The following is a 13,785-nucleotide window of genomic DNA, read 5'->3' on the forward strand; positions in this document are numbered from 1 at the left end:
TATTTATGAATTAAGTTAAAAATGACTGGGTTAAAACCTGTATGACCATCTTTGTTTCAATAACAGGTTTTGCTTGATATTGTATGTCAGTCAGACTACATAGACTCAATTCATATTGGGTCTTTACTCTTAATTATGCATTTCATCAAGAGAAAATGACCCCCTTTATCAAATTATTTTTGCCCTGAATTATTCATTATTCCTATTTCATAGATTTTTTTATTCATATTTCACTACACATTTAATTTTAACCTTTTATGCACAAAGATAAAGGTATCTTTTCATATGTGTCAATTATTTTGTTTTTTACTTTAATATGAAATCATATTTGACTTATAGGAAAATTTAAACTTTTTGTAGCACAGTTATGCTTGGTCTTCTCTCAAAAATTTTTGCTATTTCTTTTGTTTCCTTTTTAAAAATTTTTTACTGTATTGAATATTTTGTCTTCTTTTTTACTTCTCTAATGATTTAGAAAGTATCATAGTTTTAATTTTGTGTTTGTTTTAAAACTCAACACTATCAAATGATCCATGTAAATAACAAGAGCTTTTCTCATCTATGTAATTTGTGTGTGTGGTAAAATATATATAACATAAAATTTACTATTTTAACCCTTTTTGAGTATATAATTCAGTGTCATTAAGTACATTCACATTGTACAATCACACTGTTTATCTCCAAAACTTTTCTATCGTCTCAAACTGAAACTCTGTACCCTAAACAGTAACTCTCCTTTCCCCTTTGCCCCAGCCCCTGGCAGCTACTATCCCACGTTTTTCTTGATGAAATTGACTGTTGTAGGTACCTCATGTAAGTTCAGTGAATCATACAATATCCATCTTTCTGTATCTGGCTTATTTTACTTAGCATAATGTTTTCAAGGTTCATCCATGTTATGTCATATGTCAGAATTTCATTCCTTTTTAAGGCTGAATAATATTTCATTGTATGTACATACAGCATGCCACATTTTGTTGATCTGTTCATCTCTTGATAGACACGTTTCCACCTTTTAGCTACTGTGAATACTGTTTCTGTGAACAGTGATTTACAAGTATGTGTTTGAGTCTCTGCTTTCGATTCTCATAGGTATATTATCCAAAACTGAATTTGCTGGATCGTATGGTATTTTTATGTTTAATTTTCTGAGGAACTGCCATACTGTTTCCATAGTGACTTGACCATTTTATATATTCACCAGCAACGCACAAAGGTTCCAGTTTTGCTGCATCTTTGCCAACACTTGTTGTTTTCCATTATTTTTGATAATAGCCATCCTAATGAATGTGAAGCCATATCTCATTGTGGCTTTGATCCTTGATATAATTTTTTTTAGGCATCATACCTTTTAGCTTTGCTTCCAATATATTTATCCTAGAATAAAAAAAAAATTCTGGCATACATTTTTATCCTTAGTTTCAGGTTATTTCCTATTTTTATTTTCGTATATTCTCAGTAGAAAGGTAAGATCTCCAGTGCTCGTTTTTCTACTATCTTACTGTTGCTGTCCTTTTACCGGCTCGTTGACGGGGGCATGTCGGCTTATGTAAGATGTATTTTGGTCTGTATTGTTATGATTTGCAAGTTAGCCGACTAGGTTGTAGCTTTCTCTTTGTATTTTATGTATGCCTTTCAATGTAAAGGATATAACTTCTAGTTAAGTACTAAGTTATCTATAAATTTATGATGGCAGAACACTTGCCTTGAAACAAACCTTATTACGTGGGGAGTTCATACAATTTTATATTTAATTGTTTTTTAATGATCTGACTTTCCCTGTTTCATTTCCTTAGTAATTTTAGGATCAGTTTGAGGGCAGGGATGTCTCTTGTACTAATGCATTTTCCCCCATTATACCTGCCACTGTGTTAAGCATATAGTAAGCCTAATAAATACTTGACGAGAGATTTGCATGCTGATTTTTGAAGTTAGAATAATTAAGCACTAGAAACTAGGAGGAATTTATATTTCATTAAGCTTTTGTATTTTGTTTATTTTTCATTATTAGTTAGAAATACTGTTTGAAAAATCGTTAGGTGTGCTTATTTTTCACTTGTACTGCTTTAAATTATTTCAGCAGGTATGGGTTATTTTTTTTTTAAAGATTACATTTATTTATTTGTCAGAGAGAGAGAGAGAAAGAGAGAGAGCACAAGCAGGGGGAGTGGTAGGCAGAGGGAAAACAGGCTCCCTGCTGAGCAAGGAGCCTGATGCGATGCTGGATCCCAGGACCCTGGGTTCGTGACCTGAGCTGAAGGCAGACGCTTAACCGACTGAGCCACCCAGGCGTCCCGGTATAGGTTATTCTTATAGGGAAGAATAAATTTTTGTTTTGGTTTTTGTTCTTTAGTCATAATATTTTAAATTGTTCTCCGTGGAATTTTCCATACTGGTTCCCTAAAGTTAGTTTTTTTCCTGTTCGTGTTTAAATGTCTGCAGAAGGAGAAATTGCTCATGGTGTTGGGTTCCCTGGGAGATACCATGTGCTACCATAAAAGCAGAGTGAGCTTGGACCAACCAGAGGTCGTGCTGGTACACCACCGAATGGCCTTTGTCAGTGTTTCTCTGTTTGCAGTCCGAGTGCTGCAGATGCTTCTCCCTGTTGAAAAGGTAAGGCAGGTAATGTTGCTTGTAGTTCACGGAATATTACAAGTAAGTGCTCTATCGTGTATTTCTTCTGATCATTTCATGCTGTTCAAAGATTGTATTGGAAATGTAGTCATTGAGAAAGACTAACATTTCTGAACAGTTTTGACAAATCACTTGATAGAAAAAAACAGTAATTCCAAAAAAAATTTTTCTTTAGGTAACTTAAAATTGTAGTGTAACATGTTGAGAAAAGTACATAGTTCAGTGCATTTTTACAAAGTGAATATATCTGTGTTTAAGAAGTGATACCACCCCAGAATATGAAATGGAATATTATCAGCATTTCAAATGTCCCTTCCCATCCATTACCTCTCCTTCCGTCCTCCAAGCTAAACTCCTCCTTTCTGACTTCTGTTTTTCAACATTACATAAATGGAATTATAAGGTATGTACTTGCTCAAGATCTTTTTTGAGGTTCATCGCTGTTGTTGCTATAGCAGTTGTTTGTTAAGTTTTTATTGCAAGATACGATTCCATTTTTTAACTGTATGTTAAAGATGATTTTTGTAGGTGTACGTATTTCTTTAAATCATTTCTGAATTTGAATGGTAGTGGTAAAATATCTACAGTGATTCATGCACATGTGTTTTGTAGTGTACTTATTGCAAAAAGAAAGGTGTGGTATGTTTTAATAAAAGTACAGAAGAAGTTATTGCAACTAAAGAACTATTTCCTGTGCCTTTTGTTGTCCTTTGTTATAGACATTTGCCCTTTTGTTTTGGAGAATTCTGTAGAGCATATAGTCTAAACTCCATTTTTTCATAACACTTATATATGCAATATATTATCAGGTCACCTGGGAAAGCAAGAATAAAACATTAATTTTTTATTAAAGATTTATTTATTTATCTGAAAGAGAGAGAGAGAGAGCACGCACAAGCAGGAGGGGCAGAAGGAGAGCCTGATGTAGGGCTCGATCTCACCACCCCGAGATCACGACCTGAGCCAAAACCAAGAATCAGATGCTTAACCGACCGTGCCAAAACATTAAATTTTAAATTTAGTATTTTGCTTTAAGGAAAAGGGCCTCACTTTTGTTAATTTTAATTTTAAACTTTCATTCCTTAGTTACTGTGAAGAAGTGACTAATCTGAAGAAAATTTCTGTTGTGAGGAAATTTTCCAATGTTAGAAGTGTTATAAATTGAAGAATTCCAGTCATATAAGATTGTAATTGCATTTAAAATGTGGAAGTCTCACTTTACATAATATTATATAACTGAAAAATTAGTGCTACATTAGCTTATTATTATTACCTGTAGATCAATCTATAGGTTGAAATATTGATGGAAAACTTATCAGTTATATCATATAGTTTTATTTATTGCTTTTTGATTATAGATTCTTTTCATTTATGTGCTTTTTGGGCAGGAATCAATTAAAGTAGAAATCAATAATTTGTTTTATTTTGAGTTCAGTGTTAGAATAATAAAAAGTCTCCATGCCTTTTTTACTTTTTGAAGTTTGTTATTTTTTATTTATTTGTTTTTGCTTTTGAAGGCAAATAAGTATCTGAATTTTGGTAGCTCTCTTAAATACATAACTTGGCACTTCATTAGAGTAGTAAATAAGGCCATGGAGGAGATGGTAATTACGGTATCGGTTTATAGATGGTTGTAATTGCTTTGATTGATTAAAAACTTTAAAATGAGATCTAAACAAAGATCCTCTGCCATTGCTGTTAAATGTCTTCTTTCAGTTCATATAAGTACAAGATTATGCTGCCCTCTGCCTGTTGCTGGCCCACCAAAAGTTGAAGTGCAGTTTGATTCTGAAACTTCCAACCTGGAAAGTGGTTTTTAAATATTTGAGTTGCCACTTCTCAAATATGTAATTTGGAAGTTGGAAAATGATAACATGAATGTGTATAGAGATTTCCTGGATTTGAAAGTTTTGGCAAAATGGCCTTGAAGGCCTTTTGGAAGTTGATAATTACTGGTTTGAAAAGATTTTGGACAATACCTATGTACAGGTTAAAACGATGCGTTAGTAATCTTATGAAAAATAATTTGGTTGGGTAAATCAAATTGGTAAAAAGTAAGACCTAAAAGTACTGGCTCTGTGCTGTTGGCAGGATCCAGAGCATCCTAGAAGCCTCTGTGACTGTTTCTTAGCTAGCTGACTAAGCGTAAGGAAGAATTTATACCACAAGGCTTTGGCTTTTTCAGTGAGATATACATATATAATCTAATAATTTGCTAAAGGTGATAGATTCAGAGCAGCACTTCTCAAAGTGTAATGTGCAGATGGATCACCTAGGATCTTGCATATTCCCATCCTTTAGTTCTGGAGTAGGACTTGAAAGTCTGCGCTCTAACAAGCCCGTTAGATAATGATGTACCCGCTCCGAGTGGGAAGGTGGAGAGAGCAGCATCATGCCCCTTTCCCCCTCAGCACATGAAATGATGTTGTTGACTGCTTTTATCTAATAGTGGTGATGGATTTGCACTGAATTGTCTTCACTTTTAGTTCTGACTGACATGTGACTAATGCTTATATATGTAGGACAGCTGTCTTCAGTCTGTCGACTGTGATCAGTCCATTGGGCCATGCCAGCATTAAACTTGAGACTGTAGCATGGTGCTTTGAGTTGCTGAGATGATGAAATTTCAAATGTAGGGACAAAGAGTGAAGATGTCAGAATTCCTTAGTGTTTGGGGGTGAAAAGAAGAAAGAAAGGATATTAATATTTATTAATTAAGATATGCTAGACATCTGCTCAGTGCTTAATTCTCACATCAGCTATTCTTACTTTTCTGACTAGAGTCAGAGAAAGCTCTTTTAAAATTAGAACACAGTGCCTTTAGCATTAGATCCATGAAGATTTGATATCTTAGCATAGGGCCCAACTCACAAAATCTCCTTGGCTAATTCTTTCTCTTCCTAACCTTTGAAAGGAGTGGAACCCCAGGACTGACCGAGGTCCTCATGAGATATGATCTCAGTTGCAGTCTCAAATACCGTCAATTTGCTGACATCTGCTGGATTTATAGTTCCAGAACACATGTGTCATCTTAACTACAAACTCACATTTATTCACCATCCTTTTTGACATTTTCACTTGGGTGACAGTTGATGTTTCCAGCAAACCTGTCTCAACCCCAGTTCTTCACTTCTGTTTTTGTTCTTTCTACAGTCTTCCCTCTCCAGGTAGATAGCACCTTCACTCTTCTAGTTGGTTGTTGATCAGGCAGAACGCTTAGCATCATCCTTGATTCCTTTCACACACACACCTAGATCTAGTCCCTCTGCAGAATTTGTCATTTCTTCCTTGACATCTATCTGGAATCTGAAAAGTTCTTGCCATTCCCACTGCTGTTACCAGGATTTAAGCACCTTTCATGCCTAGATTGTTGCAGTAACTTCCTCATTGATGTCCCATCTTCCACCTTTGCACTGTTTCATCTTTTTCCTACAGACTGCTCTTGATACTTGCTTGAAATTTTCCAGTGCTTCCTCCAAAGACAAGTGTTAAGATGACCCCAAGCCTTACCTGATGTGGCCACTTTCCCCCTGAGCCCATCCCTCAGTGTTAGCTGCACTGGCCTCCATGCTGCCAGATCTAGCCTATCTCTGGGTCTTTGTACTTGCAGTTCCCTCTTCTACAAATGCTTTTCCTCCAGATAATCCACGGGGCTCCTCATTCCTCCAAGTCTTTACTCAAATGTCGCCTTATCAGAGAGGCCTTCCCCTCTAGAGAAGTAGCACTTCCCTTGTTCTAGTCCACTTTGTGTCTCTTCCTCTCCATCTTTCCCGTCCCATGTTTGTTTGTTTGTTTTCTTCTTAGCACTGCTGGTCATACCTGATGTCTTATGAAGTATATTGATTTACTCTGCCTTCTTCACTGGAATGTTCACTTTGTGAGGGCAGAGGCTCTGTTTGTTTCCTGTTGTGCCGCCAGGATCTGGCGTACAGTAGGGGCCCAATAAGTATTTGCTGAGTGAGCAAATAATAGGTGATCAGGTAATTCAGTTCACCTCTCTTTTTTCCCACTAAGAGAGATCTTCATAGAATCATGAAATTTCTCTTGACTTTCTAATAGCTGCTATCCTAGTAGCTGTTTGTTTTTTTTTCATGCTTAAGAACTTAAAAATTTGATTCCTTTGGTTTCTGATATTTATTTGGCAACTTTATTTCATTCAGAAGCATTATTTAGCTGATTCAGTCCTTAATCTTAGATTTTCAGGTGGTTACTAATTATCCTTAAAATAGGTTATCCATGAAATAAATGGTGACCAAACCTACTTTAATAAAGACATAATTTCAGCCAAAGTAGTGAGCTCTGCGAAATGATTTTCTCCAAACATTGAATTTTTTATCCTTTTCATTTCCTTAATTGATTCATAGAATCCTATCACTAAACTATAATCATTAAAAAAACAGAACCCAAACAGTTCTTTCAATTTTAAATCAGTTGATTTGAGGTTAAAAAATGTGTAATATTTCATTTTATACTAATTAAGGGTCAGTCTTCTCTGTATGTTCTAGAACTATTTATTATACAATTTCCCTTTTTCCCTCTAAAATACAAACTAAACAAAAAATCAGTTTCTGTTCAAGTCAGTCTGTAGTTATGTTTGATTTAGTGTCATTCAGCTCAATATGTAGTTAATAAGCCCTGGGTTATGTGTTCAGCTTTGGTAGGGAAGTGCTCGTCTTCAGGAGTTTATTGCATTATTCTGGAGATTTATGTGCACAGGACGAAATACTCAGATCAGAAAGCCTCCTGCCTTCAGTTCAGCGTCAGAGTTATAAACAAGGTGGAGGGTCCAGTTCTGGTTGTTGGTTTGGGGAAGAAGTAAGAATCCTGTGTCCCAGGCTTTGGGAAAGTGTTGAGTTATTCTGGGCAGAGAAAAATTACATTGAGCAAGACACAGAAGTGAGTAGTGTGTGAGGGAATAGAATTTTCTTTGGAAAAGCATAAACTTTGTGATGGGGAATGATAAAAATAGAAAGTTGAGCTAGCTACACTTCGTTCGTAGTCTACCATGTTTTTCTTAAAAAGTTTTTAACTTTTTTTTTTTTTTTAATTCGTTAAGGCAAGCCACCTTTTACCAGAGCCTATGTCAGCAGCATTATTTCTAGTTTCTTTGGACATGCCTATTTCTTTGGAATATCCAAACATTCACGAAGCTGTTGTGGCATATTTGGAGCAGCTGAATTCTGAAAACTACAGTATTTATAAACGAACTGCAGAGGCTGCTTATTCAATTGAATGTACCTGTAACTTCCTGTCTGATGTTGGGAAGGAGGTAAACAGTTTTGTTAATATCTTTTAAATATTCCTTCACTACAATATTTAGAAAATGTAACCTATACTTTTAACTCAATGGGCATATAATAACTCAAGTGTTGGAGGTGGGGTACATTATTACGGAATGGTCATTTATCAGATTAAAGTAAGGGTATGGTTTGTATAAAGGTAAATGAAGACGTTCTGAGGCTGACGCGCTGCCGATTGCGCTAAGGAAGCAAGTAAATGAAGACTTTAGAGACATGAATGGTGTGTATTCCTGAAACCAGTGATTTTTAAAAAGGCAATAATTATTATCAGTGTCTTAACATTTAATAGTGAGTTCCTTTTTGAAGTGACTTACTGTGTATGAACACTGTGACAATTGACATAAACACAACTATAAGGGCCATTTTAGTGCTTATCTGTAGACATGTTTCCTTTAATATTTTATAGACCCTTAATACATACTTACACGAAGAGCCTGATTTTTTATTAAATAAAACCATTTAACTAGGTTGTTTGTAAGGTAGGATGACTTTAGGTGCAGTTAGAGCAATAATTATGTATTGTTATTTATCCCTTTTAGAGAAACTATTAATTAGGATGTTTAGTATGTTATCAATGAAGGGGTTAGTGAGTCTTAAAATAGACACTGACTACAATAGTTGTTTACTATTTGAAAGTACCAAAATGAGTCCTGAAGATCTTAAAAAATTAGGACCTAAATTCTTACTCCTTTTGTTCCCTACAGTGAAACTATCTCAACCTCTAATTTTCCTTTATTTACCCGTTATTTTTTTCCTTTTCTTTAGCCATGTCTCAGTGCCACTGGTTTCTGGTTTCCTCCGTGATAGAAGTGCAAATTGTCTTTAAATTGAATTATTTCTGTCGTATTCTGCATGATCAGTTAATTATGCATGTATTGGTTGTCCTGTATGTGTGTAGAAGCAGTCAGGATGTAGAAGGGGAAGTGAATCATAAAAGTATATGAGTCCTGCCTTGAGTCTACAGTTAGTAGGGAGATAGGGCTACAAACAAATAGCCACTCGATTGTAACCTTAAGCCTACTTAGAGGTGAAAAATAGAAAATTTCTTGGGCATTTAGTGAGGAATTTTTCCCACATTTTTCCTCCTATGCTGACATTTTTAGTTTGCTTGTTGGGAAAGTGGACTTAAGCAAATATGAATGGTCTCAAGGTCTCTGAATGATCTAATTTCTTTTTTTTTTTTAATTTAAATTTTACTTAGTTGACATACAATGCAATATTGGTTTCTGGAGTAGAATTCAGTGATTCATCACTTACATACAACAGCCAGCGCTCATCACAGAAGTGCCCTTCTTAATACCCTTCACCCATCTGTCCCATCCCGTAGCCACCTCCATCCATCAGCCCTCAGTCCTCTACTGTTAAGAGGCTCTTATGGTTTATTTCCCTGTCTCCTTCCCCCACCCTTTCCCATATGTTCATCTGTTTTCTTTCTTAATGAATGATCTAATTTCTTGAAGTTGCTTAGTTAGCTGTTGAGAATTCTATTGTACATGAATTTGACATTTACTGTTTCATTCTGCTCTTTTTTTAGGGAGAGAAGAATCTCTTAGAATTAGTGGAGCTGGCAGACCAAGCCTTGCGAAGCTTTTCCTTTCATCAGCATTTCCCCCTAATAAAGGAAATCATCTGCATGTGTTCAAAGATGTAATATTCTCTTTCTTGATATGATTATAGTATTATAGGATGTATTGTGTATGTGTGCACTTAGAAGCAATGAAAACAGAACTGGTCTTAAATCTTGTTACTCTTTTTTAGTCAAAACTGTTTTTATATATGTCTCACCTCTAAACTATATATATATAGCTGCATTAGGGCAGTCAGCTATTTTATTCAAGGGTAAACTTTAAAAATGCCATGCCTGTAATCAAAGTGAGTTATCCCTAGATTTTTATACGTTTGTTTTGGTGTCCATCCAAACTAAGTATTCAAGCATATTTGTTTATTTATCATTAAAGTTTTAATTAATACTTAAATTAAGGGCTTTTTAAATGTTTCATTGCTTCCTACCTTTTTCCTTTATGGATTTTTAGAATGCATCATGCATTGGTTAATTTATTTTGAAGACATTGGGGGTGCCTGGGTGGCTCAGTCGGTTAAGTGTTTGACTGCCTTCGGCTCAGGTCATGATCCCAGAGTCCTGGAATTGAGCCCCACATCGGGCTTCCTCCTCAACAGGGGAGTTTGCTTTCTCCCTCTCCCCCTGCGCATGTTCTCTCTCTCTGTGTCTCACTCTCTCTCTCTCTCAAATAAATAAATAAAATCTTAAAAAAATATTTTGAAGACACTGAAGCAGATTCTTATTTAGAATTTAGTATCTTCATTGCTTTTGGAAAGAGTAAATTCCATGATGATACATGTTGATTAAGTATGGGTTTTTAAAATTAATTAATTTATTACCTCACATAGTTAATGTTTCTGTGCGTGCGTGCGCGCGCGTGTGTGTGTGTTTATGTGTGGAAAGAACATTTAAGATCTGTTCTCTTAACAAGTATCAAGAATATAATACGGTATTATTAACTGCGGTCATTATAGAGAACATTAGATCGCTAGAATTTGTGCATCCTGAAAAACTGAAACCTTGTACTCTTTGACCAACATCTCCACATTTCCTGTGTTCCTCAGCCCCTGGCCATCACCATTCTGCTCTCTGTTTCTATGAGTTTGACTTTTTTAGATTACACATGTATAAATGAGATTATGCAGTGTATTTGTCTTTCTGTACCAGGCTTATGTTTCTTAGCATATTGTCCTCGTGCTTCATCTGTGTTGTTACACATGATAGGATTTCTTTCTTTTTAAGGCTGAATAATATCCCATCATATATTTATACTACATTTTCTTTATTTTTTCATCCATCAATGGACACTTGGTTGTTTCCATATTACTCTTGAACAACGCAGATTTGAGCTGTGAGGGTCCATTTATATGAGGCTTTTTTTCAATAAATATGTATAGTACTGTAAATGTATTTTCTCTTACCATTTTTTAAACTTTTTTTTCTCTCCAGCTTTATTGTAAGAATACAATGTATATATAACACATATAACATATAAAGTATGTGTTAATCGTCTGCTTATGTTACTGGGAGGGCTTCTGGTCAACAGTAGGCTATTACGAGTTAAGTTTTTGGGGAGTCAAAAGTTATACATGGATTTTTAACTGCATGGAGGTCAGTGCCCCTAACCCATGTTGTCACAAAGGTCAGCTGTATTGGCTAGAGTGAATAATACTGGGATGACCATGGGAGTACAGATATTTCTTTGAGATGTTGATTTCATTTCCTTTGGATTTATAACCAGTAGTGGGATTGCTGGATCATATGGTAGTTCTATTTTTAACTTTGAGGAAACACTATATTGTTTTCCATAATGGCTGTACCAGTTTACATTCCAGATATGGATTTTTAAAGACTTTTTTGTACTTTTTAAGAGAATATTTTTTTTCCATTGAGACAAGTAAGTGCTTGGGTAAATATTAATACTGGGTTAGTTAAATAAGATCCCAGTTGGAGGAGTTGGAGTAGGGAGAAACCCCGTACACTATGCTTTTCGGTCTCTTTAGTAACTCACTTACCTTTGATGTCTTTGATGTTTTATCTTTTTATCAGTTGGAAATCTGCACAGGCCAGTCCATTACTTCAAGGAGAAAGTCAGAAGGTGTTTCTACGTATGTTATCTCACCCAGTACTGCAAGTGAAAGTTGAAACTTACAATTGCTGTCTGGAAATTATTAAGGTGGGTTTTTTGTTTTTTGTTTTTTGTTGTTGGGTAGAGCTAATAGTGGATTCTCTTATTTTATTTATTTTTTTATGTAGTATTTTATTTTCTAAGTAGGCTCCATGCCCAGCATGGGGCTTGAACTTATGATCCTGAGATCATGGTTGCTAGCTCTGTCAACTGAGACAACCAGTGCCTCTGGATTCTTTTATTAAAACTCTAAAGTTGACATTTTGCACAAGATATAAGAATTATTACCATAAAAATAAATGACAATTAGTCAACTTTAAGAAATTTTTGCCATTAGTTCCCTAAATAGCAAGTCTAGCAATTGAATTGCTTTATTAGAAGATTTGTTAAGAATTACATTTGTGTTGTGTTACTTAGTGAAGGAAGCATTGTAAGAAAATGTTGATTTCTACCATGTATTCAAAAGTCATTTCTGGGGTGCCGGGGTGGTTCAGTTGGTTAAGCGTCTGCCTTTGGCTCAGGTCATGGTCTCAGGGTCTTGGGGTCGAGCCCCATTTCTGGCTCCGCCCCCCCACCCTGGTCCCATGCTGCTCATGCTCTTTTCTCTCAAATAAATAAACAAAATCTTAAAAAAACAAAGAACAAAAGTCATTTCTATGCTTGGGAAAAATTTTAGATTATTAGCCTTAAATTTTATAGCGTCAGGTCTGTTTTCTTAGTAATACTTTTCTTCTGAAGAAAATATTTTTCTATCTTTTTAAGTTATAAAGTATTTTAGCATAGACTAGTACATAATATGTTAACTGTTTCAGTATTTAAAAGAACATTGTACATAGGAGAGTACTGAAAAATGTATGTATGTTTCTTGAAAATGTACTGATGGGATGTCTGGGTGGCTCAGTTGGTTAAGCATCTGCCTTTAGCTCAGGTCATGATCATGGGGTCCTGGGAGGAGATAGGATGCAGTTTAGCAGGTAGGACTAGTCTTTGACAGCATTCATAGTGTTTTTTGTGTTGTGAAAAGACCGATATAGGTAGGTTGATGTATTTAGTGATGAGAAAAGAAAGGTGTTTCATTAAGGATTAGGTATTATTACCATTATATGGATTAGTAAACTGAAGGTCAGAGAGTTCAGGGTTGTTTTTCTTTTTTTAAATGTTCTATCTATCTATCTATCTATCTACCTACCTACCTATCTATCTATCTACTTGAGAGAGAGAGAAAGTGTGCATGTGAGCCGGGGGAGGGGCAGAGGGAGAGAGAGAGAGGGAGACTCTCAAGTAGACTCCGCAGCCATCGCAGAGTCCACTGCAGGGCTCAGTCTCACCACCCTGAGATCATGACCTCAGCCGAAATTAAGAATCAGTCGCTTAACTGACTGAGTGCCCCAAGTTAAAGAATTTTGAGGTAGTAACTTAAAAAAAAAGATTTTATTTATTTATGTATTTGAGAGAGAGAGAGAGAGGAGGAGAGAGTGTGCATGCAAGTGAGGGGAGAGGCAGAGGGGAAAGGAGAGAATCTCAAGCAGACTCTCCACTGAGCAGGGAGCCTGATGCCGGCCTCAGTCTCACGACTCTAAGATCATGACCTGAGCTGAAACCAGGAGTGATGCTCAACCGACTGAGCCACCCAGGCGCCCCAAGTGACAGAGCTTTTATTAAACCATAGGCCAAGGCTACACTCTTTCAAAAGCTTGGAATATAAAGTTATTGTCTAGCATGAAATTAAAATCTAAAGAGAAAAAATACATAAATACTGTGTAGTGTATGTGTGTGTGTAACCTCTGATTTATTGTTTGTGGTTAAGAAGTAATGTCTTGCAGGGTGAAGAAAATTCCATTTCTGAGAGTCATTGTTGATTTTATTTTTACCTTTTATATTGTATTTAAATTCTGTTAATATTTCAGGTAACTTTTGCCCCCTTCGTAAGCAGTCTCTAAGAAAATGCTGTCCTCTATCTCAAATTGAGAAAAGAATTTGTGATGAGTTTGAGAGGTGGCACGGAGTCAGTGCTTTATTCAGGCGCATAGCTGTATTGATGATGAATATCCTGCAGATATGTTGTCCTTCCCTTCCTGCAAAACTTCAAGTCTGTTTTCATTTGAATTGTGTTTTTCTTTCTCAAACCTCAGTAACCAAAATGTGAATACTCTAGGATAAGT

At 35.7% G+C, this 13,785-nt stretch overlaps 1 protein-coding gene across 4 annotated transcripts in view; it reads left to right on the forward strand.

Annotated features, from left to right (window-relative positions):
- Positions 1 to 13,785, forward strand: part of RTTN (rotatin) — a 182,450-nt gene that overhangs the window by 23,299 nt on the left and 145,366 nt on the right. For all 4 annotated transcript variants that reach the window (XM_026496475.4, XM_048218461.2, XM_026496476.4 and 1 more), the window contains 4 exons: positions 2,443 to 2,613; positions 7,691 to 7,903; positions 9,469 to 9,581; positions 11,545 to 11,671. In XM_026496475.4, coding sequence (XP_026352260.2) covers positions 2,443 to 2,613; positions 7,691 to 7,903; positions 9,469 to 9,581; positions 11,545 to 11,671 — 624 coding nt within the window. The remainder of the gene's footprint in view (positions 1 to 2,442; positions 2,614 to 7,690; positions 7,904 to 9,468; positions 9,582 to 11,544; positions 11,672 to 13,785) is intronic.

This window comes from Ursus arctos, unplaced genomic scaffold (assembly GCF_023065955.2).
Source record: "Ursus arctos isolate Adak ecotype North America unplaced genomic scaffold, UrsArc2.0 scaffold_17, whole genome shotgun sequence".
Classification (NCBI taxonomy): domain Eukaryota; kingdom Metazoa; phylum Chordata; class Mammalia; order Carnivora; family Ursidae; genus Ursus; species Ursus arctos.